At 36.1% G+C, this 25,840-nt stretch overlaps 1 protein-coding gene across 7 annotated transcripts; it reads left to right on the top strand.

Moving 5' to 3' along the window:
* The first annotated feature begins 1,369 nt into the window (after positions 1 to 1,369).
* LOC110106384 (mitogen-activated protein kinase 9) lies at positions 1,370 to 25,797 on the top strand. 7 transcript variants are annotated; one of them, XM_028700920.1, is made up of 12 exons: positions 1,372 to 1,732; positions 5,371 to 5,779; positions 5,883 to 6,010; positions 6,272 to 6,331; positions 7,024 to 7,173; positions 14,185 to 14,340; positions 14,447 to 14,584; positions 14,661 to 14,752; positions 20,480 to 20,521; positions 20,591 to 20,692; positions 20,950 to 21,196; positions 25,377 to 25,797. In XM_028700920.1, the coding sequence occupies exons 1-12, from the start codon at positions 1,493 to 1,495 to the stop codon at positions 25,449 to 25,451; spliced, it is 1,839 nt and encodes a 612-aa protein (XP_028556753.1). In that variant the 5' UTR covers positions 1,372 to 1,492; the 3' UTR covers positions 25,452 to 25,797. The 7 variants fall into 7 exon arrangements, 6 of the variants coding, with proteins under 6 accessions (XP_028556755.1, XP_028556756.1, XP_028556753.1 ...); XM_028700921.1 differs by having other exon boundaries at positions 1,373 to 1,732; positions 14,679 to 14,752; XR_003703097.1 differs by lacking the exons at positions 20,950 to 21,196; positions 25,377 to 25,797 and adding an exon at positions 15,712 to 15,878 and having other exon boundaries at positions 1,370 to 1,732; positions 20,440 to 20,521; positions 20,591 to 20,607.
* The last annotated feature ends 43 nt before the right edge of the window (positions 25,798 to 25,840 follow it).

Below are 25,840 nucleotides of genomic sequence, written 5' to 3'. Positions count from 1 at the left end.
TTAGGTGATGTGATATTGACTAAAAATAAGAGTTATTAAACTTTATATATGAATTTAATACAAAAATTATTTGATTGTCCATCTTGATACGTCCACAAAAATTAACTTCATTCGGCACAAATCTTAATGCATATATGAATTGAAAACTTCTAAAATTAAATTTGGGGACATCCAAACTCCAATTTCAGCAAGCTTATAGTCAAACTGAATATCTCGAAAAGATGAACCCAATGACACCAAAACTGGTCTAATCTGAACCCAAATGGGTCTGAATCCAAGGGTTGAAGGATACTTGAAAAGTTCAAATCATAAATTGGATGATTAAGTGATCTCTAAATATGACATGCTTATAGTTGAATCAAGCGGTCCAAAGAGGTGAATCTAACAAGCCCAAGATCACTTAATTATGACATTAGGACACCGAAATGCTTGATGAACGCTCTATGATCAAGGGTATCAATATGGGTTATTCGATAGAGCACTCAAAATTAGTTATAAATCTTTTCCATAATTTAAGGGCATGTCACTACTACAGTCACTCAAACCATCATTGCGTCACTACAATCCAGTCGACACCCACCGACTAGTGTCCCTCTGACCTTTGTAGCCCGTCGACTATAACCCTTTCGACCTCTGTCACCCGCTGACTACGGTCCCTCCAATCACAATCACCAACCGACTATGATCCCTCCGACCTTCATCACCCGTCGACTACGATTCTTCCGATCACTGTTGTCGAACTACAATCCCACCGACCAAATAAACAGACCAACACTTTCTTGGGAATAACTCTAATATCACTATATTCTTTCAACTCTTATAATGTAATTTGCTCTATATGATGTATATTTGCTACATCAAGCCAATACATCCCCCCACAAAGAAGGGCCTCATTTGTAATCAATAATAAACACTAGTAGAATCATTTTAATTGGATCAAACACCAAGCTGTTTCCTCTTTTCAGAAATTTTCACATAAAAATTTTGGTTTCTCTTATGACTCATGTACCTTCCTCTCTTATTTGTCTGTATCGGATCTTCGTACAAAGCTTAGACATTGAACTCTATATCTCTCCATCGCCACGTATGTTCCAGGACACCACATCTTTTATGTTCATCTCAAATCAATTCAAGAATTATAAACTTTCCATGATATAAATTTGAGCAACATCGAAACCCTATTTCTCTATATAAAAATATTACTATTACATTCACAGTCCAAGATATGGAAAAAAAAATCAGAAGAAAATCTTACTTTTTTCAATTAGGGAAACAAACTATTGAATCCAAAAGAATCAGAATATCAATAAGTTATTTATGAATAATAATTGAACATTTATTTTCTTTGAACTTTGTCAAACAATCTGCATCACTTAGAGTTCAAAGTACATTATTTTTCTTCCCGAGAGTTCAAACCAGAGTGTTAATTTAGACGCAACACGGCAATGCCCCTTGACCGTCGAAGCTCAGCAGCCGTAATCGCTTTCTTTGTATGGGCTCCGGTAATCTCGTCGATGGCTTTCGCCGTTGGTTTCAACGCCGCTCGACTCGCAGCTCCGCTTCCTCCTCTTCTGCCGCTCCAATTGACGACCTTATCTCGCCATTGGAGACGACACCGGAGGAATCGAACCTGGACTGTTCCTTCAACGACTCCGATGACTTGGATCGCTCTGGCCTCCGATTGATCCGCGTCCCAAAGCGCAAATTGACCGTCATCGATTTCAATAAAAAGGTCTCTCTCTCTCTCTCTCTCTCTCTTGTTTTACTGTGACTTGCTCACTGTCCATTCGTCGCCCACGTCACTGTTGGTTCTACCATTTTGGTCACTCTGCTGTCTGATGATGTCTCAACATTAAATCTTTTGTCTCTTTCTCTATCATGGCAAAAGGCTAGCTGAATGTTTTGTTCTCGTACACTGGATTTCTTGAAAAAGCCAGCAGTGGTTCAGTGGAAGAATTTTTCAAGCTAAGGGGCTGTTTGGCAGAAAGTAGGATTTAGTAAATTCTTTAAATTTGGAATTACTAAATCATAAGGGTGCTAAATCCATAGATTTGTTTGGCATGACAATTTTAAATCCCGCATAAATCTTAACAAACTATTTGACTATATATTTTTGGATTTAAGGCGATTAAGTCAAATAGGATTAAAACATAAGATATTCTAATAAAATGAGAATAATTCTTATAAACACGACTAATAACCAAATCATAATCAAGCTGCACAACGACATCAAAACAAATAAGATTAAAATACAATTAAATATCAATATTTCTTTCTTGACAAAATAAATTTAGCTTGTAACTCAAATTGATTGACGTTTTTGACTCATTGATTGCGAGTAGAATAATGCATTAGTAACTCACCGTCAATGCTTATTGAAATTGAAATATTGCACTTGCTTTTACTTACTGAAATTGAAATCTTACACTTGCTTCCCACAAGTCTGTGGTTATTCCATGCCTCATTGCATTCCCTTGAATTCTCTTCTTAACTGTTGCATTAGTTTGAGACATTAAAATACATATTGTGTTTGTGATAAAGACCAATAAATTTATGCAACCCTGCACAAGCAAGTAAAATTTCTGCCTGAATCATCATAAGAAATTATTGCATGTTAGTTACCACTTGAAATTTCTCTTTCAAAGTGCCAAAATTTCTTCTCATTATGTTGTGTAATTGTGTATGATGATGATTGTACAACTCTTGCTTGACTGAGTGCTTATGAGATATTTCTCTACTTAAGTCACTCAAATGATATCGAAAGCCATTGAAGGGTGTTTTGAGCTTATTGTTGATAGTGTAGTTGGAGTCAACTAAGTAATATATTTACCTTGTAGTACTCTAAACTCTAGCGCCTCCACCCCCCATCATAGCAATCTCATATTAGTTGCGACATAATCCCATCCAGATGTGACATACAAATTGTTCATCAATTGTGTATGTTGCCATAACATTTTGAGAAGTAAATCTCTTTATGTTGTGATATCTATTCTGCAATCATTTGTTAATGACTACAAGGATTTGGGTGCCATCTATTGCTCTAATTGCATTTTGAAAGTCAGGATGAAGTTTCTTGGTTGATTATATGAAAGGATTATACTTAGCTTCAGTTGGGGGCAACTTATTACTCCACCAATGAAACAATTGCTTGAAGTACTAAATATAAAAATCAACATTGTTTTTGGCGAGTGCTAGAAAATGTTGCACAATTCTTTATAACTATACATATTTACAACTCCTCTAAAAAAATCCCTAGTTGTTCATCTACTACCATACGCCTTGTGTTGCTGAACTAGCCTGGAATTATCAATGATTCCTTCAGTTGTAAGAATGCCCCTGATGGAAGCCTGAATTAGTCGTATGATCCCAATGAATTATCAAAAAGTACATATGCTACGGGCTTGTATACAACCTATTGAACATAAGCCTTTGCATATATATCTCTTCGTATGAGGAACTACTATCCTTCATAATCGATAAAATCAGTTATCTTATGGTGTCATTAAGCTTTTGATGTGCATCAACCATGTTACAAAATTCATCAAGAAGGCAGACCTTTAGATAAATAGCAATGCATGAATTAGTAATTTAAACCAAAAAAATTTAGTGAACACGACAAACAAAATTTTATTATTAAACAGAAAGATACATGTGCAGCAATTGCAATAAAATTTTTATATACTTCTCAATTACTCAATTGAGAAATGCAAATTGGAACCGAATAAAAATCAAAATTTACAAATAAAGGTAGAGTTGGAATTAAATACAAATCACAAATAATAAATAATAGCACAATTGAATTATACCATTGCTATTCCAATTTTCCTAGTAAGATAGTCAGTTCGGTTACTAAGTAAATAGTTGATATTTGATGACTTCTTATCACTGAAGAAGAGTAATTGTCAAATGCATTGCCATGACAATAATTTATCTATGATTGTTTTGATATCCTTGAGGAATGATTGGCTTTATTTTATTTTCTCCTTCCATTTGTTGTTTGCTTATGGTTGACAATGCTACTGAATTTCCAACATGCAGCTGAATTGTTAGTGCTTGCAACATCATTTGAGTTGTTCATGTTCAACTTTCCTAATTTGAAAATTAAATTGTTCTTTAAATCTTTTCCGAAAAATAGCATAAATTTATCGATGATGATTACTTGCTGAATAGTACATAAGGTTGATTTACATAAGCCTTTTTGGGCAAAATAAAATTGGTTTTTGATGATGACTTTGATAGCAAAATATATGAACTAAGTTATGAATATGTTAAGATAGAAACAAACAAAGTAAAATTACAATAACTCAGTTCAACCCTACTTGGTCATAAATAAACATTGTTACTGTGAAGTAGCAAACATGAAATGTGAATTAAAAACATCTCAAAACAAATGTAAATCTAAATAGATCATAATTGATCTAAGACATATTATTTTCACTACAAATATATAGTCTTCAGAACTTTCAGCAAAAAAAAAAAAAAACAAACAAACAAAAGTGGCAATTTTTGGTAATGCATACAACATTTTCTGTACATTTATAATTATGAGCATTATTAACTAGGCTACAAATTAATAAATGACTAAATAATTTGAAAAAAAATTGATGCATTTGTTCATTCGATCTATAAACCAACTCATACTTGGAAAATAAGAGGAAAATAATAGGTTAAGCCATTCGCTTCAATTGATGATACCAGACAACACATCATATCTACAAATGAACTCAATAGAAGCTGCATCTTTTCGACATAATGAAATCATGAAATTGATGCATCTATCCTATCTTACGGTCAGTGGATTAAGGTAGAGTGACATGAATAGATTGGCAACACAAAAGGTATGACCGATGATAAAGCAAAGCGAAAGGCAGAAACTCTACTTGGAAGGATGATTGCTACTTACAGGAGCAAAACAAAATCAACCAAGTTACGATGATGGCTGTTGAACAAGTGGCGTCACAAACCAGATTATGCGATCGAAGAAGAAGATGCATTGCATGTACAGATAAGGCTATCGGCTCTAGTAGGAGCTGTGCGAGAAGAGAATGTGGGAGTTCATTTTGAGTTTTGCGTAAATCCCGTTAAACCAGCTGAACTACCAGATTTAGTAAGTCTGAGATTTTTGGCAAAATGGAATAAAAATGGGCTTCAACATTTCTTAGGATTTAAGACCTTCATTTTGACCATTTGGCATGATTTAGGTTAAATCCTGATCCAGTCCTACCAAACAACCCCTAAGCTAGTCGACAACTATCTTGTAATGGGAACACTGAGGGATTTTCCCCTTATTTGATTATATTGCTTGCTCATATTTATTATATAATAGTAAGGGTACTAATATCTGTGTTTTGCTCTTCTGAGATAATCCAGAACATTCTTGACTCTGAATTCTTCACTGAATATGGCGAGGCTAGCAAGTATCAAATTCAAGAGGTCATTGGGAAGGGAAGCTATGGGGTAGTTGGTGCTGCGATTGACACTCACACGGGAAAGAGAGTGGCGATTAAAAAGATTCATGATGTCTTTGATCATGTCTCGGATGCTACACGGATTCTAAGAGAGATCAAGCTGTTGAGATTGCTTAAGCATCCAGATATTGTTGAAATAAAGCATATAATGCTTCCTCCATCGCGAAGGGAATTTCAAGATATATATGTTGTCTTTGAGTTGATGGAATCAGACCTTCATCAAGTGATAAAAGCAAATGATGATCTTACTCCGCAACATTACCAGTTTTTCTTATACCAGCTTCTTCGAGCATTGAAGTATATACATGCAGGTTTGAAAATACTAAGCCCTTTTGTGCTCTAGCTACTGATATATATATTTCCATTTCTCTTATATGAATGGTTGGCTTGTTATTTAAATGTGTTTTTTTACAGCTAATGTATTTCATCGGGACTTGAAGCCTAAAAATATACTTGCTAATGCTGACTGCAAACTGAAAATTTGTGACTTTGGCCTTGCTCGTGCATCATTCAATGATACTCCTTCAGCTATCTTTTGGACTGTATGTTAACTCATTTGGATGTCAATTGCTGTTGTCCTTTTGCTCTTGCTGTGGCTGTTGGTCTAGTTGTATTTCTGTTTCTAGTACTCATTTATGTGTCTTGTTTGGTGAATTAACTATATGAGTAGTTGCCAGCATGGAAGGCATTGCACCTTCTATTCTTAAGAGGAGAGATTCAAATCTACTCATAAACTACAAGATAGTTGTCAGTTTCTTCACTTGGTTACTTTGTTTATGTTTCTTTTTTTTTTCTTGATCAAGGATTATGTGGCAACCAGATGGTACCGGGCTCCTGAATTATGCGGCTCATTCTTCTCCAAAGTAGGAATCTCAGTTACTCATGGCTTGTATCCGAAATCATGAATTATATTGCTTCTTTTGCTCTATCAAAACACTTTGTTCAATCTGAACTTTTGGTGAGAAAAGTTATCAGTGGAGTGTTTTAACTGTGTACAAGCTAGAGGGTGTTTAATTCATTTCTCTCATATATTGCATTTCTTGCGGGCATCAAAATAGGTCCTAGATGTTGTCATTTTTTATTGGTTTTTTTGTAGGGTGTCTTCTTACACATCCTGCTATTGTGTTGTGAAAAAAACATAATGATTCATAAAGTGGGAGAAATGATTTCTTAATTTAGGACCATTTCTTCATGTTTGAATTCCAGGATAACTTGCTACGATAGATATATCTGAATTTGATTTAATACATAGAATTTGGATGGCTAGTTTTTGAATTCATTTTATGAAGAATAAATTTATCCCGCACCCTCATCTCACATGTACTGATTTATGATGCATGGGAGTATGAGATAACTTGCATTTTTAGTTTTAATTTACTCAACTTTGCTTTTTGTAGAACCAATTGAACTAGTTTTGAGATTCTCTTATCTGATGTACCATCCTCATTTTGATCATAGAAATAATGTTTTATTATTCAGCCACTGGTCCTCTAAAACTTTAATAGTTGTATGATATAACTCAAAGTTCTTGATTGTTTCCGTATGCGTTCTGCAGTATACGCCAGCAATTGATATTTGGAGTATTGGATGCATATTTGCTGAAATGCTGATAGGAAAACCGCTATTTCCTGGGAAAAATGTGGTCCATCAATTGGATCTGATGACTGATCTGCTTGGTTCTCCATCTGCTGAAACCATTTCTAGGGTACTATCAATATTTTTGTTTCATTTGTTGCAGTTTAAGTTTTTTTGCTTTTAACATTTAGTAGTGATTGTGCAGCATAGAGTGCCTTCTCAAATGGTTGAATTCAATGAACAATCCTAAATATTTTATGTGGAAAGCTAATTATTTTATCCATTTTGTGCATCAATTTTTTTTTTTTATAATTTTTGTGCTTCAAATTTTTTTTTTTTAAATTTCTTGTGCATTATCTTCTTATACATTGTGAGAGCTTTGATATTGGAAATAATTTTATCTCATGATTCTTCAAGAAGGTGAAGTACATTATTTATGCTTTAAGTAGTCATTTACACCGCACACTCATTGTTTTGCCAATGTTCGCTCATTTATACCACGACGAGCTTGATCTATGCACACATGACGTTTGAGGGGTGGGTTAAGAAGTGAACTTAAGTTTAATCCTAATGTTCTATTGGCAAATAGTCAGAGTTGACACTTCTTGAATCATCGAATAAATATACAGTTGTAGCACTGGTTGGAGTATTTGTTTTATACATTCATCTTAGACCATCAATGTCTATTATAAAAAAGGTCTATTATAAGAAAGATTCATTAACAAAAGCATGAAGCTGACGACGGACCTGATTCTCTGTCGACAAATAGATAGAGTCGACACAGATTGAATCGTCGAACAATACACAGTCGTAGTGCCGACCAAAGTATTTGTTTTATATGTTCATATCAGGCCATCAAGGCCTATTATAAGAAAGATTCATCACCAAAAACGTAATATCTATGCTGACCGATCATCTGTCGGCAAGTAGACAGAGTCGACAAGGCTCTACTAATGAAGTGAAATTACCTATAAACCTCGATAATGGCTGTATTGACAGAAAATCTCAATCGGAGGGGACCCCAAACTTTTAAAATGTCTTCCATACTCATAAAATATAAACATTTAAAGTGATAATAAAAGTCACCCTGAAGATGGTCGTGTTCAATGCAAATCTCAACCGTAGGGGTTAACTCTCAAAGACCTATCAAAGATTCAAAACTCTACATTTATCAATGATATTAATATATTTAAAATTGAAATTAATTATTAAACATGTTGACCGAAGACCTGTAAGCCACGATCAAACCGCATAACTGCCGACCTCTACCCACGATCGCTCAAACCGTCTCCCACTCGCAACACAAAATCGAAAGCCCTCTCCCCATTCAGACACACACTGACAGAAACCGGACAAAAAAAGGGGACTTCGGGACTTGCCACCTCCAGAAGACATCTCTCTCAATCTCAATCTCGGCTTTAGTCGAAGACCCTCTAGCCTCCATCGAGCAAGCCGAGCTGACTCAACCACCTACTGCCTCCATCTCCTACTCCGGCTGCAAACTCCACCTCCAATCCCGTCGATCCCAACACCAAACCGAGCTGACTCCACCCTTCGATCCAAGCTTGCAACCAAGCCAAACGCGCCGCCCTCCAAAACTCCTAACCTCGCTAGCCTCCAAGCCTCTGTTTGCTGCCTCCGAACTCACGCGACACCAACCCTGCCTGCCGGCTCCCGCCGTCGTGTATATATATATAAATAAAATAAGAGAGAGAGAGAGAGAGAGAAATGATTTTTAAATAAGTGGGAGCAATTTGAAGGAAGTCTCGAGGTTGATTCGGTCTCCCTAAGCCCTCGGTCGTCAAGCTTATCCGACCGAGGTATTGAAGATTTGAAAACCAATATCCTCGTCCTTGATTCGCTTCGTCCGAGTCAAGTCCAAAGGGCAAGTGCCCTCCTTACGTCCTGGCGCCGGGAGGGGAAGCTGAATGGCTGACGTATTTTTTGGGAAAATATTTTTTTAAAAAAATTAAATTAAATAAAAAATAAGAGGCACCACAACAAGCAGATTTGAAGGAAGTCCCGGGGTTGATCCGGTCCACCGAAGCCCTTAACCGTCGAGCTGATCTGGCTGAGGGAGCACTGACGCTAATGGACTCGATTGCTCTCTCAATCTCCTCACTGTTGATTCGATCCGTCCGAGTCGAGCTAAAAGGGCAAAATACCCTCCTTACCTCCCAGCGCCGGGTAGGAGACGCCGGAAGCCTGCCTGATTTTTTAGGGGAATAAATATATTTTTAAATTAATCAAAATTAAGTTAGATTGCTTAAATCAGCAGGCTGCACACATCATAAGACTTGAAGACTCTTTAATGGGATCGATTCGCTCTCCCAATCTCCTCGCCGTTGATTCGCTCCGATCGAGTCAAGCCCAAAGGGCAAATGCCCTCCTTACCTCTAGCTGCCGGGGAGGGGACGCCGGAAGGTTGTCGAAATTTTCTAAAAAATTCAGAACTTAAACAAATTTTTGAAAGACAAACTTCGACAATCTCTGACAACCAATCATCGTCAATCAAATGCTACACCTCTGCATGTGCTCCGGTCAACGTGTTAAAAGTACAAATATTAATTTCTGAGAATGTTGCGCATGGTCAAATGCTACCACCCTGCATATACTCTGGTCAACGTGTTAAAAGTACAAACACCAATGTCCGAGAATGCTGCGTAGGGTCAAATGCACATTCTATGTTTAAACTAAATATATCCCTGCATGTGCTCCGATCAACGTGTTAAAAGTATAAACACAAATGTCCGAGAATACTGCGCAGGGTCAAATGCTACCACCCTACATGTGCTCTGACAAACATATTACAGTTACAAACACCAATGTCTGAGAATGTTGTACAGGGTCAAATGCTCACCAATATAATTTTTTTTTTTAAACTAATACATCCCTACATGTGCTCCGATCAACCTGTTAAAGTTACAAACACAAATATTTGAGAATGCTACGCAGGGTCAAATGCTCTTTAATAGAACATTTTTTTTGCAAAACTAAATACATCCTGCATGTGCTCCGACAAATGTGATAAATTTTCAAACACCAATGTTCGAGAATGCTATGCGGGTTGAATACTCAAGTTTCGTCCTCCTTGAAAGGACTGGAGTCGACCTGACTTGAATCATAAAATACCTCCCAAATTCTTATGAAAATACATGTGACTTTAACTTCACTCCAATGATGGTCGTGTTGATCGGAAATCTCAACAGGATGGGTCAAATCTTAAATCTCATGAGAACCTACATTCTTGAAATGAAATACATCTCCTTAAAATTTAAAACTAAAAAATCAGTCACATCCCGCAACCGTTTATTTGGGGTGATAAATTTCAAATTAACTTCAGCTCACAAAGAGCAAATGCATTTCGGGTGTATTACTAAGATTCATTCTCAAACAGTCTCTTGTCAGTAGGTACAAGGCACGTGCCCTCTGATCGGGTGGTTTTGTCACAAAATGGCACCATTATATTACAATCACGGCCAAAGCCCATATGTTCCCTAGAGGCTTCAACCCCTTGAGTGATGAATTATATGGTATATTCAATAGACACAAAGTCCTATGTCAGCTAAGGTAGATTTAGATCTATCTCCTTAAACAAATATCAACTCAGTTCTACAAGGTATTCTTGGACGAAGCAACACATGACTGTTGATAAGGTACCTTCTGTCAAGTTGGGTCGATTACCTCCTTTAACTAAGTAGACCAAGGAAAATGATAGCCTGGGACGACGGAACCATAGGATCTTGATCGAGCTCGTCTTTAATCCCCCCAACACCAGTTTTAAGTTCATGGTGATAAATTCCAAATCATAAAATCAAAATTCAAACCCTAAAATTGTTGCTATTATACACTGGATTTATTATCCATACAATCTCCTTAACGACTGTCTTAATCAAAAGTGCTCTTCTATTATCGGGAGGGGTAATTAACTATAGGGGCTTGCGCTTATAGAAAACCAGAACTCAGATCAAAATGTCCTCAGAAAATGAGGGCGAAATCTCTTGGTAGTGTCTTATATAAAATCTAATCTGCTTTCTTGGATAGCTTGCGAGCTATGCCACTTCTTCCTCTCCTCTTTTAGGAAAGCTTGCGAGCTTCTCCTCTTTCTTCTCGGGCTTCTAATCTCTTTCGTCTCTCCGCAAGTGCCATTCCATATGTATCCTTCTTCTCAAGTGAAGCAATTTTAGGGTGTCATTTTGTTGGTGTCAAAGTTTGTAAGCGTCCAAATTGTAAGTGTCATTTGAGTCAAAAGTTTGTAAGTCGTTTTTATTATATAAAGTTGTGTTTTATAGTATTTGTGTTCTTTTAAGTATTTTATGTCTTTCTATCATCCTAGAAAGACGCTTGTGTTTTTGTGATCAAAAATTTAGGGCCCTCCCTCTCCCAAATTTTTGATTGCATCATGGACATGCTTGAAAAGCACTTCAGCTTACAAAGAGAGAATGTCTACTCGAGAATATTATTAGGATTCATTTTCAAATCGTCTTTTGCCAGTAAGGACATTGTACATGTCCTCTAATCGGTGATTTCATTGTCAAATGGCGCCACATGTAAACAATTATGACCAGATCCTTTGACCTGGTGGTTTTACTGCCAAATGGTACCACTAAATTACGGCTATGGTCAGAGCCCGTATGTTCTCTAACGGCTCTAAATCTTTGAGTAATGAATCAATATGATATGACATATAGGGCACAAAGTCCTTTGTTAGCTAAGGTGGACTCAAATATGTCCCCTTAGGTAGACATTCACCCAAAGTCTATAAGGTACCTTTGTACGAAGCAACTCATGGTTTCCGACAAGGATCGTTTTGTCAGGTTGGGTCGACTATCTCCTCTAACTAAGTAGACTAGGGACTATAATAACCCGGGACGATGGAACCATGAAATCTTACTTGGGTTCATTATCATTCCCCCCATTATCCGCTTTAAATGGGTGGTGATATAAATTTCAATTTTAAATATTAAAATCTATTGCTATTATATGTCGGATACTATGTATTTGTTTGACAACTAGCCTTAATCGAAAGTTCTCTCTCATTATCGGTAGGGGTAATGAACTCTAGGGGCTTGCGCCTATAGGAAACCTGAACTTAGATTATAAATTCCTTGCAAAATGAGGGTGAATTCTCTGGGTAATATCTTTTCTAAAACCCAATATGCTTTCTGAAAATTTGCCTCAGAACTTGTTAAAACTCTCCTCAACCACACAAAAAAAAGGGGTCACAGAGAGGCTAGTGTGTGAATTTTTGGAGCCCATAATTAGGAGATGAACTTGTGTAATTATTGTTGTTCTTAAGTTGAGAATGAATTAAGCAATTTTACAATTTCTTTAAGTGCAAACTCTTAATGAATCACGAGATTTATTAATTCTGCATGTATCATATATTGAACTAATTTTAAATCGAGTCAAATCATTTTCCCCTCCCTTTTTTTGTAAATAAATTAAAACGACACATAATTAATTTTTAATTATTAGTATTATTATTGTTATTATTATTATTATTATTATCTTATTTAAAATGACCAATTATGTTTGAAATTAATTATGTGAGGATCCTTTATTTTGTTCAAAATTTCAGCAGCCTCCCGACATTCCCTTCTCATGAAGGGAGGTTCAAAGATGCTTGCCTTTGGTTCTTCTTGGCTGGACCTAAGATACAATAATGCGAGATCTTCAATTAAGTTCTTCCCGATATACAACAGCACGAGGTATTCAAGCTGAGCATTCGTTGCCAGATCTAAAATACAATGGCATAGGTCTTGGATACCTATCGTTCAAGCAAGCCAAAATAGAAAAAAATGGTACAATTTTATAGATTTTAATGTTTAGATAGGGATGACGACAGATGGATTGTGCGGATGGCTAGTTCTGTAGAGCTGTAAAGGGGCGGCTATAGGCGATTGAATATCGTTCTAACCCAGTGATTGAGTAACTGAGGGTTGAGTCGAACGGTGGGATCATCAGATCGGATATAGGAGGTCGGGTCAAAGCAGGGCAAACATGACAGTTGGGCTGAAGCGCTGGTGTAGGAGGTGCGATTACTTTGTGCATACGGGCTTCCACGTGTTGATTCACAGGAACGGGGTGAAAGCGGGTCGGAGTAGGATCGGCCGAGCGCTACTTCGGCTGTAGTCATGCGGAAGCTGCGGTTTGGGCGCGGGTCCTGATCGGGCGGCGAAGGTACGCGCAGATGGAGATCGAGCGAGAGAGGGGGCGAGCGGGAGTGGTTTCGTGCGTGAGAGAGTCGAATGAATCCCTTGTTCGGTTGCTTTGCGTACCCTTTTGTGAGAACAAAAGGAAGCGTCCGTTTTGCATGCTGTTTGGGGAGTTATGAGCGATGTGGGTAAGGTGGGGCCAGTCAGGTTCGTGGTCAATGTTTGATTGGTGATTTGTCTTTATTTGTGGACCCATGATCACTTGATCTTTCTATCCAATGGTGTGATATGAACAATTCTTCCAAAAAGTTTCTCCAAGTCAACTTTTCAATTGGATTTCAAGCTACTGTATTAATTTTACCTTCTATCCTTTTATTCATATTTTGTTTCTTCTATTGTAAATTTTACCCTAACAAAATAAAAGTTGTATTAGAATATCTTAAATCCATTTATAAATTGAAGTGTTCCTACTATAGGTTCTATGAGATTGTCTCGTAACTTTTGGAAGAATGGGAAAATTCATGTAGCCATCACGATCCTTACTATCCATATTGCAACTATTTAGGTAGGCCCACAATTAAGTTAGGTCATTTTTCATTGTTTCTAGAAAACACCCTAGCAGTCATCTATTATTTAGGAGTTCACGGATTTCTAGTTTAGTTTCTATTAGTTGTGAGCTTAACTTCAGTCTTCAACCTTTATTATGCTGAACTGAGTCTCGCGATGGGTCTTTCATGAAAAATATATGAATGTTAATAATAAAATGTTGAAACTTGAAAATTCTGTTTTTTTGGCAAACTTTTTGGAAGATTCTATGGATGTTTAGCCGGCTTGGAACATGGGTGGTAATCTGTTTGAGTCTATTTAATTGTTCTTTTCATTCACTCAGCATGTTTTGTACCTATGATTTTATAGTGTGTTTCTATAATTAGGAATGAACGCTGCTGACACTTTCTATTGTGCAATGAATATGAAACCTGCAGATTCGAAATGAAAAAGCTAGAAGGTACCTTAACAATATGCGGAAAAAATTGGCAGTTCCTTTTTCACAGAAGTTCCCAAATGCAGATCCTTTTGCTGTCCGATTATTAGAGCGCTTGCTTGCATTTGATCCAAAAGATAGGCCGTCCGCTGAGGAGGTATGATTTAGCATATGAAGGATGTATGAAATTTTATATTCTGTTAATCACTAAAGAAACATCTGGTTGCTTGCACTCTGGTTATAAGCTTGCATTGTTTTACTAGGCACTTGCTGATCCATATTTTCAAGGTCTTGCCAATGTAGATCAGGAACCTTCAAGCCGGGCCATATCGAAGCTTGAGTTTGAATTTGAAAGGAAGAAATTGAATAAAGATGATGTAAGAGAATTGATTTATCGAGAGGTATGACATAAACCTTTTATTTTCTTTGATTTAAATGCAACTTATGGTTGATAAATTTTGTACGTACAATGATTAGTTCTTTAAAAGCAAACAGATTTTAGAGTATCATCCGAAGATGTTAGAGGAGTATCTTCAAGGTGGTGAGCAGATTAGCTTTATGTATCCGAGGTACGAGTTATTTCTTGTTGCTATGGGGCTATTTGGTTGGAAGTTAAATGGGTGTTCAGTATTTTTAAATATAGGGGTTTTAAAAATATTGATCTTTTGTTAGAAGAAAAGAGAATGCAAAATAAAGTAAATGTATTGTAAACCATTTAAGTTTATTTTTGTGATAAACTAAACTCGCCCAGGTTTGAGTGAGAACCATTTACACCACAAGCAAGCTCACTTGATCTCTGTCACCCACCACTACCGGTCGTTGCCACCTGCTTCCAGCCACCATCAGCTGTCGCAGCTACCTGCTGTCGACCGCCACCACCGCTAGCCTCCACCATCTGTCACCGCCAACCGACACCCGCTTCCACTTGTCGCTGACCACCACCACCATTGGCCGCCACCAGCCATTACCGACCGCCACTCTTCGCCAGCCAGCACTGTCGCCACCTGCGGCTGTCGTTGGCCGCCATCACCATCTTGGGACTTTACACTACATTCATTTACTTCAAATCAAACAAAAAAAAAAACATTCATCTGCATTTACTTTATATTCATCCAAACAACTACAATGTGTTATTTTTGCACTGTATTCCTTGTATATTGTGTTTCTTTTGCACTATATTTCTTTTTTAGCGAACCAAACAACATGCATGTCATATATCTTTACTTTTTAGTTACTAATAAAATTTAACTTCTTTGGTTGATAACTTTTATGCCATGGTTTCTTTTTTGAATGTAGAGGATTAAGGCTCACAGTACCGCCCATTGGACTGGCCCAATGAAGCCAAGCCAGGGAGGGGGATTGGTCATCCCTCTTAAGGAGGAACTTGGTTTCCAGTTTGTTAGGATTTAGAATATTTGAATTAAGGAATTTTGTTATTTATTTCCTTTTTTACAGATTTGTAAAAATCAAGGATTCATTAGGTTTGTTGCATTATTTACTAATTTATTATTTGTTTCCTTATTTACAGATTTGTAAAAATCAAGGATTCAGCAACAATGAGGCCTCTTACACCTTCAAGGAAGGTCATTGAGATATCCCGGTCTTCTTTGACTATTCCATCAACCTTTGACCATCCTGTTGGAGGCCATCACTCACTTAGTTCCTGATTTTAGCAGGCAAAGTTGTTAAGGGACGGTGAGAACTAAGTCACTCACAATTCCAATCACAAAAAACATCAAGAATTCATCAGTTTTAAAGAAATCATAAATCAATGATGACCTACTGTTGACTGAATAAATAAATAAAAAGAGGAAAAAATGCAGTCGTCGCTACTCTTTACCAAACGACACATCCACTCAACAACACAATAAATAAAAAGGTGGAGAACATAAGCGAAACTTGCGCTGATTTCAATTGCTTCATCCCGATTGTGTTCTCTAATTGATCTTGCTCCTTGGCTTCAGTTTGTTCAAGAAGTCGAGCTCCCTGTCCATGTCCGACCTACACCGCAAGCACAATCGTGCGTAACCCAACTCCTCAGCCATTCGCTCTATAGACCTCTGTCCAACTCTAATCCCATCTACCTCCCGTTCAGCGCTATCCACGTGAGCCCAAGCCTCCCTTACGTGTGACTTCACACGCGAACATCTGCTTCGTCTTCCATCGCCTCCACACGACCGACTTCCTGCATCCAACATTAGCCACGTGAACGCTAGCCCTGCCTCCGTGTCTTCGGCTTTGTCTCTGGTAACTCGCCGAGCAGCCAAACTCATGATAAACCGAACTCCCATCTGTGTATCTTTGACCTCACACGTGAGCAGTAAGTGGAACCACGTCTCACGAGATCAACCCTTCTACTTACTCTGTTTGTCGGTGAATTATTAGGTCCGATCACCAGACCTAAATTTGCATTCGGAACCCGTGCGCTTTTCATGCGCTTTCGATGTATTTTTTGCACAAGGATAGCTAATATGCACTTTTAATTGCATATTAGCTGCTTTTTTGTTGATTATTTGCAAAAAATACATCAAAAGCGTAGCAAAAGCGCTACAAATATCTCACTCATTGTGTATTTGGTGCCCTTTTGCTGCACTTTTCAAATACTCAGTAAAAGGACAGCTAATATGCGCAGTAAAAGCGCATATTAGCCGTCCTTTTACAAAAATACATCAAAAGCGCATGAAAAGCACGGGTTTCCGAACGCAAAATTAGGTCTGGTGACCGGACCTAATAATTTCTCTTGTTTGTACGACACCCTAGCCTGTGCGTGACCCTCTCCAGCTCCAATTTACATTAACTCACAAAAAAAATTTTATTCGCGCTTTCAACTGACCATAGCCTTGCTTATTAATAGTGTTGTTCCGCCTCCTATTGGATTGTTTGAATATCTTTATAATGAATTTTAATTAAAAGGTAAATTATGAAATTTAAAGGGCAACATGTATTCGCCGATTTGAAGACCTATGCCATTGATCTTTAATCTGGGTGGAACGAATTTTAAATCCGAAGACCCTACGCCATCGATCTTTGATTTGGTAGGATGTTTTTAAATTTGATGACCCTGTGCCGTAGTATCTTTGATCCGAGCAGGTGTAAACCATGGCAAGTACCATCCCGACCTCCCCTCATAGGGAAGGGATGTCGGGAGGCTGCTGAAATCATCACGGGAAGCTACCGAATTGTTGTTGGAGTCATTGGAGAGTAATGTTATAATTTTATAATTAAAATAATTATTTAATTTAATTTTTCATAATTTTAATTAAAATAATAAAATTAACTAACTTGTAATTAATTAAATTTAAAATGTAATGAACAAATTTAAAATTAATTAACTAATTTTTTAAAAAATAAAAGATTAAATCTAATTATTAAATCAATTAATTGTTTCAAAGATAACTTTAAAAAATATAATTATTTAATTAATTCAAATTAATTAAACTTTAAAAAATGAATTCAATTTAATTAATTGAGTAAATTAAAATTAATTAAACAATTAATCATTCAATTTCAAATAAATTTAAACCTAATTATTTAATTAATTACTCAAACTTTAAAATACATTTGAAATTTGATCAATTGAGCAATTTAATAATACACTATACTCTTAATCAATCAATTTAAAAAGTTCACAATTCATTAAAAAATAAAATTTAATTTTAAAAATCTAATTTAATAATTCATAAACTGAACCCTTTTTTAATTAATTAAAACTAATTAACCAATTTAAAATCTTTTAAATAAAATAAAATGCATAATTAGCAATTTTCATACTAATGAACCATAATACAACACACACCAACTAAAATACCTGAAATTCTAAAAATAAAACATCAAACAAAATTCTCAAACAAAACAGCTCTAAAAAAAAAAATCTCCATAAACTCCAAAACCTAATACCTATGTAAGCTCTCCAATGCTCATGGGCAAGCTCCAAAGCAACACGAACTCCTGCAAATGAATAAATAGGCAGATTTTAGTACTATCAACAAAATTGTAGTATTAAAGAAAGAAGCAAATTACTAAAACTAAACTGCTGAAAGAAAAGGCAAAGTACTGGAACTAAATTGCTAAAACAAGAAAATAATAAGTGCTTAGTTAAACTACAGTGTTAAAAGAAAACATGTACTGAAAGAAAAGCATGTATTGAAATAAAAGTGAGCACTAAAAGAAAACACTGGTGTGAAGACAATAAAGAACTAAACTAAAGTAACTACTATCTAATTTACCATAAACTTAACAAACAAGCAACTTCCAAAGGAAAGCAGTAAGTCTTATAAACTTACAGGTAGCCTTGCTATAGAGCTAGGTTGTAAGACTCATCAATAGACAATTTCTAAGGGAAGTTTTAAGACTTGTCCAAATAAACATATAGGCTACTTCCAAGGGAACCAGTAAGAACTGCTTTTAATCAACTTAATCGGGCTACTTTCAATGAAAGCAGTAAGACCCAACCTCTCAAACATATGAGCTACTTTTAAGTGAAGCAATAAGACTCAAACGTTAGTGAAACCTCTAAATGAAATACAACAATCCTAAAACCCAAACATCCAGGCAACATCTAAGGGAAGTCCTGAGATCTATCCAAATAAAACCTATGGGTAACTTAGTCTAAGGGATAGGTTGTAAGACTCACCCTTAGGTTACTTCTAAATCTAAAAGCCATAAGACCTATCAAAATAGTCAGGCATCTTCCATGGGGAATTGTAAGATCTGCAACAAAAAATGAGGAACTTTTAACCAAACCTACGGGTTACTTTCAATGAAATCCATAAGATCAACTTCTACAACGATCGGGCTACTTCTAACTGAAGTTGCAATCCATGGACCAATTCAATCAAATGGATAACTTCTAAACGAAGTCATAAATCTCAAACTAAACCAATTATTGGGTATTTTAATATATATAAATCCCAAACCACGATAAAAAAATTATTATTACGACCTAACTTTAACCATTTCAGTGTACTCGGGATTCGTGAGAGAAGGCAATCCATGATTGCTAATCAGATTACTTAGACACTACGATTAATGATCTTTAGTGTTGGTAGACTGAAACCTACAATATACCTGGGACGATAGAACCATGGGATCTTGATCAGGTTTACTTCCATTTTTTCCTACAATAGAGATTTAAAATATCTAAAATTATTCATCATTAATTGAGAGTTCCTTAGTTACATGTTAAGAGGGGTAATTAACTATGAGTGATTGTGCTCATGGAAGTAAGGATCACAATCTAGCTAAACCCTGACAATATCTTCAAAGGAAATCTGATTAATTATTATTTGACTTAAGGAGAATGGAATCCTATATTTGTCAAGCGGGATTCATGCCGATGCACCATTTTTTTTTTCTTGAGCCAACACCTACCAAGACTACTACCTATCAGGAGGGATTTAAGATGAGTTTAGAGAATTTGGAAGACATGTTCGGAATCTCTTTTGAATGAATGACTTTGAAAAAACTTATGTCTCTTAGCATTGTGGAACCATTTTCTTTCCAAAAAAATTAAGGTAATGGGACCATGGTCTCGACGGTGAAGATAATGATAAATGAGCCTCTTGGGATGAAGAGGGGAAGATTTCCTAGAATTTTTAGCATGCAAGTTCGCTATGAAGCTGGATTACTGATGTTGGAAGAAACCATAGATATATAGTTGAATCGAATAGTTAGAGATTTGCTTCTCTTATTTTGCATAAACATGCTTGAAAAGCTGCATTTACTCGATAGAAACTTTTTGGCTATACTTTGATGTGGTGGAATGTAGAGTCTCAAAATTATGACCTGTAAAGTATGATGTGGTCACCGTTCAAGAGACTATTGAAAACTCAGTTCCACCGATTGACTGTTGATCAAGGAGGCTTTGTGGGCCATACGCCAGCTTTGATGACAAGATAGAGTGCATGCGAGGGAGATACAACCATCATTTCTCCTCCTCTGTGCAAGGGCCGACCAAAGCATGTTCAAGGGGATTTTTAGAAGTTGATATGCTTTGACTACATGTCAACTCCATATAAATTATTTCTATGTAGCGTATTTTAACCTCTTTCAGTTTTAAAAATGCCAAAAAGAACCTGCACACTTATATTTGTCATGCGTTGTCTAATGTTGTGATGCTAAACTGGCATTCTTATTTTCGTTTTTTATATGCATCTGCATGCTAGACTAGTGTTTTTCAATTTCGATATCCGTTCTTTTCTTATATCCACTTGTTTCATTTACATTTTCTTGCATTTTTTATTTTGTGGATATTCAGATGCTTACACCTATGAAGATTTTATTTTGTGCTTAAGCTGCTATTGCAACCTTCAGTATTTATATTTAGGGATGCTATGGAGGTAAGTTATGTTATACATACTATTTTAATATTTTGATTAATTGATTTTGATGCTTAATTCTGTTGACAGTGGTGTTGATCGTTTTAAACGACAATTTGCTCATCTTGAAGAGAACTATTGCAAAGGAGAAAAAAGCACTCTGCTACAGCGACAGCATGCATCTTTACCAAGGTAGCTTAAAGTTAAACGATATCATGAGTCCTAGACAGCTGCAATTTAGGCTTCATTTGGGAAAGCTTTCTTAGTGCTTCTTAAAGCACTCGAAAGCTGCTTTAAGAAGCAGGTAGAAAACTGTCCCAAACGAAACCTTAGTAGCACTGTTCTGTTAGGTTCTTGAATGATCCGATGCTAGGAAATCCTATTTATCTTATCATTGAATGTGGAATGAAGCCTTTTCACATTTGGTCTGTATTTCTCTGTTTTTCCAGGGAAAGGATCTATGTGCCAAAGGATGAAGTTCCTGATCATAACAAGGACTTCGAGAAAAGTGTAGATTTTGTTGCTCAAACTGCTGTTCAAAGCCCTCCGAGGTCTAATCAAAGTAACGGGCCAAATTGTGAATTAGATATCCAAGCTGACCTAAACAAACCTAATTGCACTTCCTGCAATTTTCATAAAAGTGCTAGCATCAGTGCTTCCAAGTCTGTTGCTGACAAAGCAATGAAAGATATAAAAGTAAGTTTATTAAGATTCTTAAATAACATTATGTCGCTACTTAGGAGTAAGTATCGAAATTATTATGAAGACTTAAATATTTTATATCAGATCTGTTGCAATATGAAGTGACGGGGAAGATTGTTTTGTTTTCGATGAGATGGGCTAATTAATTGGGCCACATGTTGGGCAGATCTTGCTTACTTCTATTTTCAATGTGTGGGTGGGTCACATTGTATTTGTTTGGTTGCCACCATTGTGACAAAAGTGGCTATGGTTCAAATCAGGTAAACAACCCTTCTGTTAGAAGCTAAAAACCATATACATCCACTCTCCTTGGAGGACCATAGTTGGAAAAGCCTCATGAACTAGGTATAACCTTTTTATTGGTGTGGCAAGATATCAGTTAATGCAGTGGTAAAATATTAGACATGGCAGCTCATCGATATATATTGAATGGGAAAAATACCAAAATTATGTCGCTATTTAGGAGTTAAGTATCGGGATTATTATGAAGACTTAAATATATTACCAGATCTATATATATATATATATATATATATATATATGTATATTACCAGATCTGTTGCAATATGAGGTGACGGGCAAGATTGTTTTGTTTTCCATGAGATGGGCTAATTAATTGGGCCACATGTTGGGCAGATCTTGCTTACTTTATTTTCAATGTGTGGGTGGGTCACATTGTATTTGTTTGATTGCCACCATTGTGACATAAGTGGCTAGGTTTCAAATCAGGTAAACAACCCTTATGATAGAAGCTAAGACCATATACATCAACTCTCGTTTGAGGCCCATAGTTGGCAAAGCCTCATGAACTAGGTATAACCTTTTTATTGCTGGGGCAAGATATCAGTTAATGTAGTGGTAAAAGATTAAACATAGCAACTCATTGATATATATTGAATGGGAAAAAACGATCAAAATGGTCTCTTGAATAACCAAAATGGTCCTGACTATATTAAAGAATCATTTTGGTCTTTAAAAAAGAATCAAAATAGTTTCATTGTGGGATTATTTTTGTTCCTCTTCAAGGAGTTGATGGACTATAAGGGACCAATGATCCTTTAATATAGTTGGGAACCATTTTAATCTTTCAGAAAGAGTCAATGGACCATTTTGGTACTTTTCTCTATATTGAATAAATGAAAATAAGATCAATAGAGAATTTATTTTTTTATTTATTTATTGTGGTGAGAAGCATTCTCCCATTTAATTCAATGCTGCCCTTTTTATATCAAAATTGTGGTTTTGAGCTAGTTTTCATATCCTGATTCCCTTGCAAAAGTGGCTCTATGTGCCTATGCCTTGTCTGACCTTATCATTTACATGGATCCACACATTTAGTTTGATTCCGGTGGCCTTATAGATGCTAGCATATGTTTGCCAACCACCCGTATTATTTTTAATAGGGCTTAGAATTTAACATGGACATTGGAGAATGCTTGAAGATATATTTATATTTTACTTTGTATCAAAATCAATGAGTTGATTAATGAGTTAAGCTCATCTCAAACCAAACTTGAATTGATCTACATTGGATTGTATTGAGCTTGGTTGAGATTCAGTCTAAATTTTTGTATTTGTATACTTGAATATTGAATATGCATGAATATTTTCTCATGCGGATTATTTCACTTCAATACACACCAATTGATCTACAAATTACCAATATCTCAAATAAATTTCTCTCAAGAAATAACTTGGACAACCTATTTATTTAAGTTGGAAAGGCTAAACAATTATTATCCAGCTTGAAGGGGAGAATGAAAAAGATAGATTCTTAGAGTAGTTTCCATCTTATTTGGAAACTATTGATTGTCAATATTTAAGATCCTTGATCCTGTGCTCCAATCGAATGTATATTTGCTCCAAAATAATTCCAGATTTACTCGCACTAATGTGGTGGATTTTAGCATATTGTGTGGATGGCTTACTGCATCTAACTACCAATTCTACTCTCATTAATTATTTGGATAAAAAATAGATTGGGTAGTCTACTAGCTTTTTCTTTTTTAGTTTTGTCCCTCTAATATCTTTGTTTTTATTCCTATTTTTCCATATCTATTACAAAATTATGGGATTTCTGATTTTGAAATTTTGTATTGGTGTATTTCCTATTTTAGGTTGTATTAGGTGTATCTCTTGCTATTTTGCAAAATCATATTTATTTATGTGAATTGATTTTTAAAGTGTAAAGGAATAAAGAATTATTTTTTCCTTCATTTTGTGTCTCCTTTTTATTCATTCTCTCATATGCTCTCTCCCTCTCTCTTACTCTACAAACACCCTTGAAAGGGATATGACCAACCAAGAGGCTTCTTAAGGAAGCCAGATACACCAACTATCTAAAAGATCCAAGGAGGAAAGAAAAGTACCACACTCTTCTCTCACCACACACATGTGATGCTTGAAAATTTACACAAAGATTTGCTTATTATAGTTCATGAAATATACAATAACATGGTGAAGAGAGCTCACAAAAGAAACACCGAATTATTCCAAAAATGCTAATCATACATATCAAACTCATCTTATTGTACAATAATTCAAGGATGTGATAGTTTCAGTAGATGGTTCAAATTGGGATCAACTCTATTGATTTCTAGGATGATAGACTTCCAGAAGAAAAATGTGAGTAATGAACTAAATCCTATTTTGGAAGGGACGAAAGGTGCTAAGGCCATAAGTGATGACTGACCCTCCATCTTGCAAGATGGGAGCACCAAGTGCCTCAAGTCTCACGGTGATGGATTGGGACCTGTTTCCCTTGTAATTATTTTTTGTGGCCCCATCAGCAATAGCTAGGAGGTGGGAAGCAAAACTATAGAAATTGTAGGCTTAGAGTAGTGACCACGACTTAAGAGTCTACCCTGGCAATGCACATTTAAGGAAGCTTGTCATGGCACTAGGCGTTTATCCATGGAATTATAGACCCATGTTAACAACCCATAGCTATGGAAATTTTAACCTCTAGGTTAATTACAAGGCTTTGGCTTGGACCATATGGGCAAGATTGTGCTAGAATTGCTTTAGTCGAGCTTGTGGCATGCTCTAGGATCAAGCCTAAGCGTGGTTTATTTGGGTTTAACGTGGTGTCAAGACTCAATTTGACTTAATTGACTGAATTGACTTTGCCCACCAGAGATTGGTTGCAAGCAAGTGGTTTTAGGGTTTAATTGCACCACTTGGCTGGACTAGTAGAGTTTAGGTTAGAACCACTAGGTCAACTAGGTCCAGATTGAGTTAGATGAGAACTAAGTTGAACTGGTTGGGTCAATTAAGATTGTATAAATCATATGAGACCACATAGGTCAGCTAGCTCTTCCTGTTAAATCACCTGGGAATGGATGCTTGATTATTTTCCTTTGACCTAATGAGTTAATTTGGCTGGTGTTAAAGGTAGCAAACTTGGAGTTGGGCAGAGTGGGCTCAGTACATATGTTGATAGATGGTCCAATCTCTGTGAATTTTCATAGTTAAACACTCATAAACAACTATTCAGATATTGTGGTCCATATTCCAACGATATTTATAGAAGATTCATTAATGGTTTTCTAAAGAGGGGTCTGTTCTCTTGAACAAGTGACTACTACAGGCTACACATCTATATGGAGAGGGAACTAAAATGGCTAGTTACTTTTTTACTAAGCCTTTCATTGATCTGGACATTGTTAATGTGATGTGCTAAATTATTTATGTTGTTATTGAGATGGCACAAAGAAATCCAAGAGCAATTTATGGTGGCTATCTCCAATTAATTGATGGCTTGGCATAGGCATTTGATTTTGCTGTTGATTAATCTTCTCATTCCCTGATTTTTCTGAAGCTTATAGGGATTTTTTTTTTTTTTCGAAGGCTTTGAACTTTTGACATCTTGGAAAGTCAAGCATATATTACCCATTCAATTAAGACTTCGTTTGTGACGGCTTTTTTACTGCTTCTTCAAGCAGCTTTCAAGTACAAAAATTGTAACTTTTGTACTAAAAAGTTGTTTTAAGAAGCAATAAGAAAACCGTCTCAAACGAAGCCTAAGTCAGTAGTAGATAGTGCATTTGCCTCTCCCTTTGCATGATTACCAATTAAATGCTCTACTTAATGAACTTCATAACACCATATTGATCTTTTTTTTTCTATGCTTCGTGTAACATGCGAAATTTAAATTGTTTGATGTCTATTTCAGGATGAAATAATTCCAAACCATGCAGATGAACAAGTTGATGGATTGCCGCATGAAATGTCTGAGCTTTATGCTTAATTCATCATGGAAGCAATGTGGATTAGTTGTCTGCATAACTATTTTGCCATGCGATGAAGACTGTGATCTTATTTCAGAAGATATTTCAGGGCTTAACAGCCAACAAAGATGCTTGCAAGATGGTAATGACCAAAACTCCCTAATTCGAGATTTGTTTGTGTTGTAGCCATTAAGATCAGGTCCTTCACGAGGAACCCTAAGATGGTAACAGCAAAATAATATTGCGATTCTTCAATAAGAGAATGGTTTTGATTTTGCCCAATTTTGGTGAATTTGGAATATTTCTAAGGATATATTTTACATCAGTTTTACTATATTTAATGCATCAAAAACTACAATTTGTCCATTCCTTTTATTTTATATCACTAATGTTTGCAATTAAAGTTGTG

The sequence above is a fragment of the Dendrobium catenatum genome, unplaced genomic scaffold (genome assembly GCF_001605985.2).
Source record: "Dendrobium catenatum unplaced genomic scaffold, ASM160598v2 fragScaff_scaffold_1608, whole genome shotgun sequence".
In the NCBI taxonomy this organism is placed as follows: domain Eukaryota; kingdom Viridiplantae; phylum Streptophyta; class Magnoliopsida; order Asparagales; family Orchidaceae; genus Dendrobium; species Dendrobium catenatum.
This window is presented reverse-complemented; position numbering and strand designations above follow the sequence as displayed.

Coding starts and splice junctions, on each gene's coding strand:
- LOC110106384 (XM_028700920.1), top strand. CDS start 1,493: ATGGGCTCCGGTAATCTCGTCGATGGCTTTCGCCGTTGGTTTCAACGC. Junction 1,733..5,370: donor TCATCGATTTCAATAAAAAG/GTCTCTCTCTCT, acceptor GAGATAATCCAG/AACATTCTTGACTCTGAATT. Junction 14,585..14,660: donor GAGAATTGATTTATCGAGAG/GTATGACATAAA, acceptor TACAATGATTAG/TTCTTTAAAAGCAAACAGAT.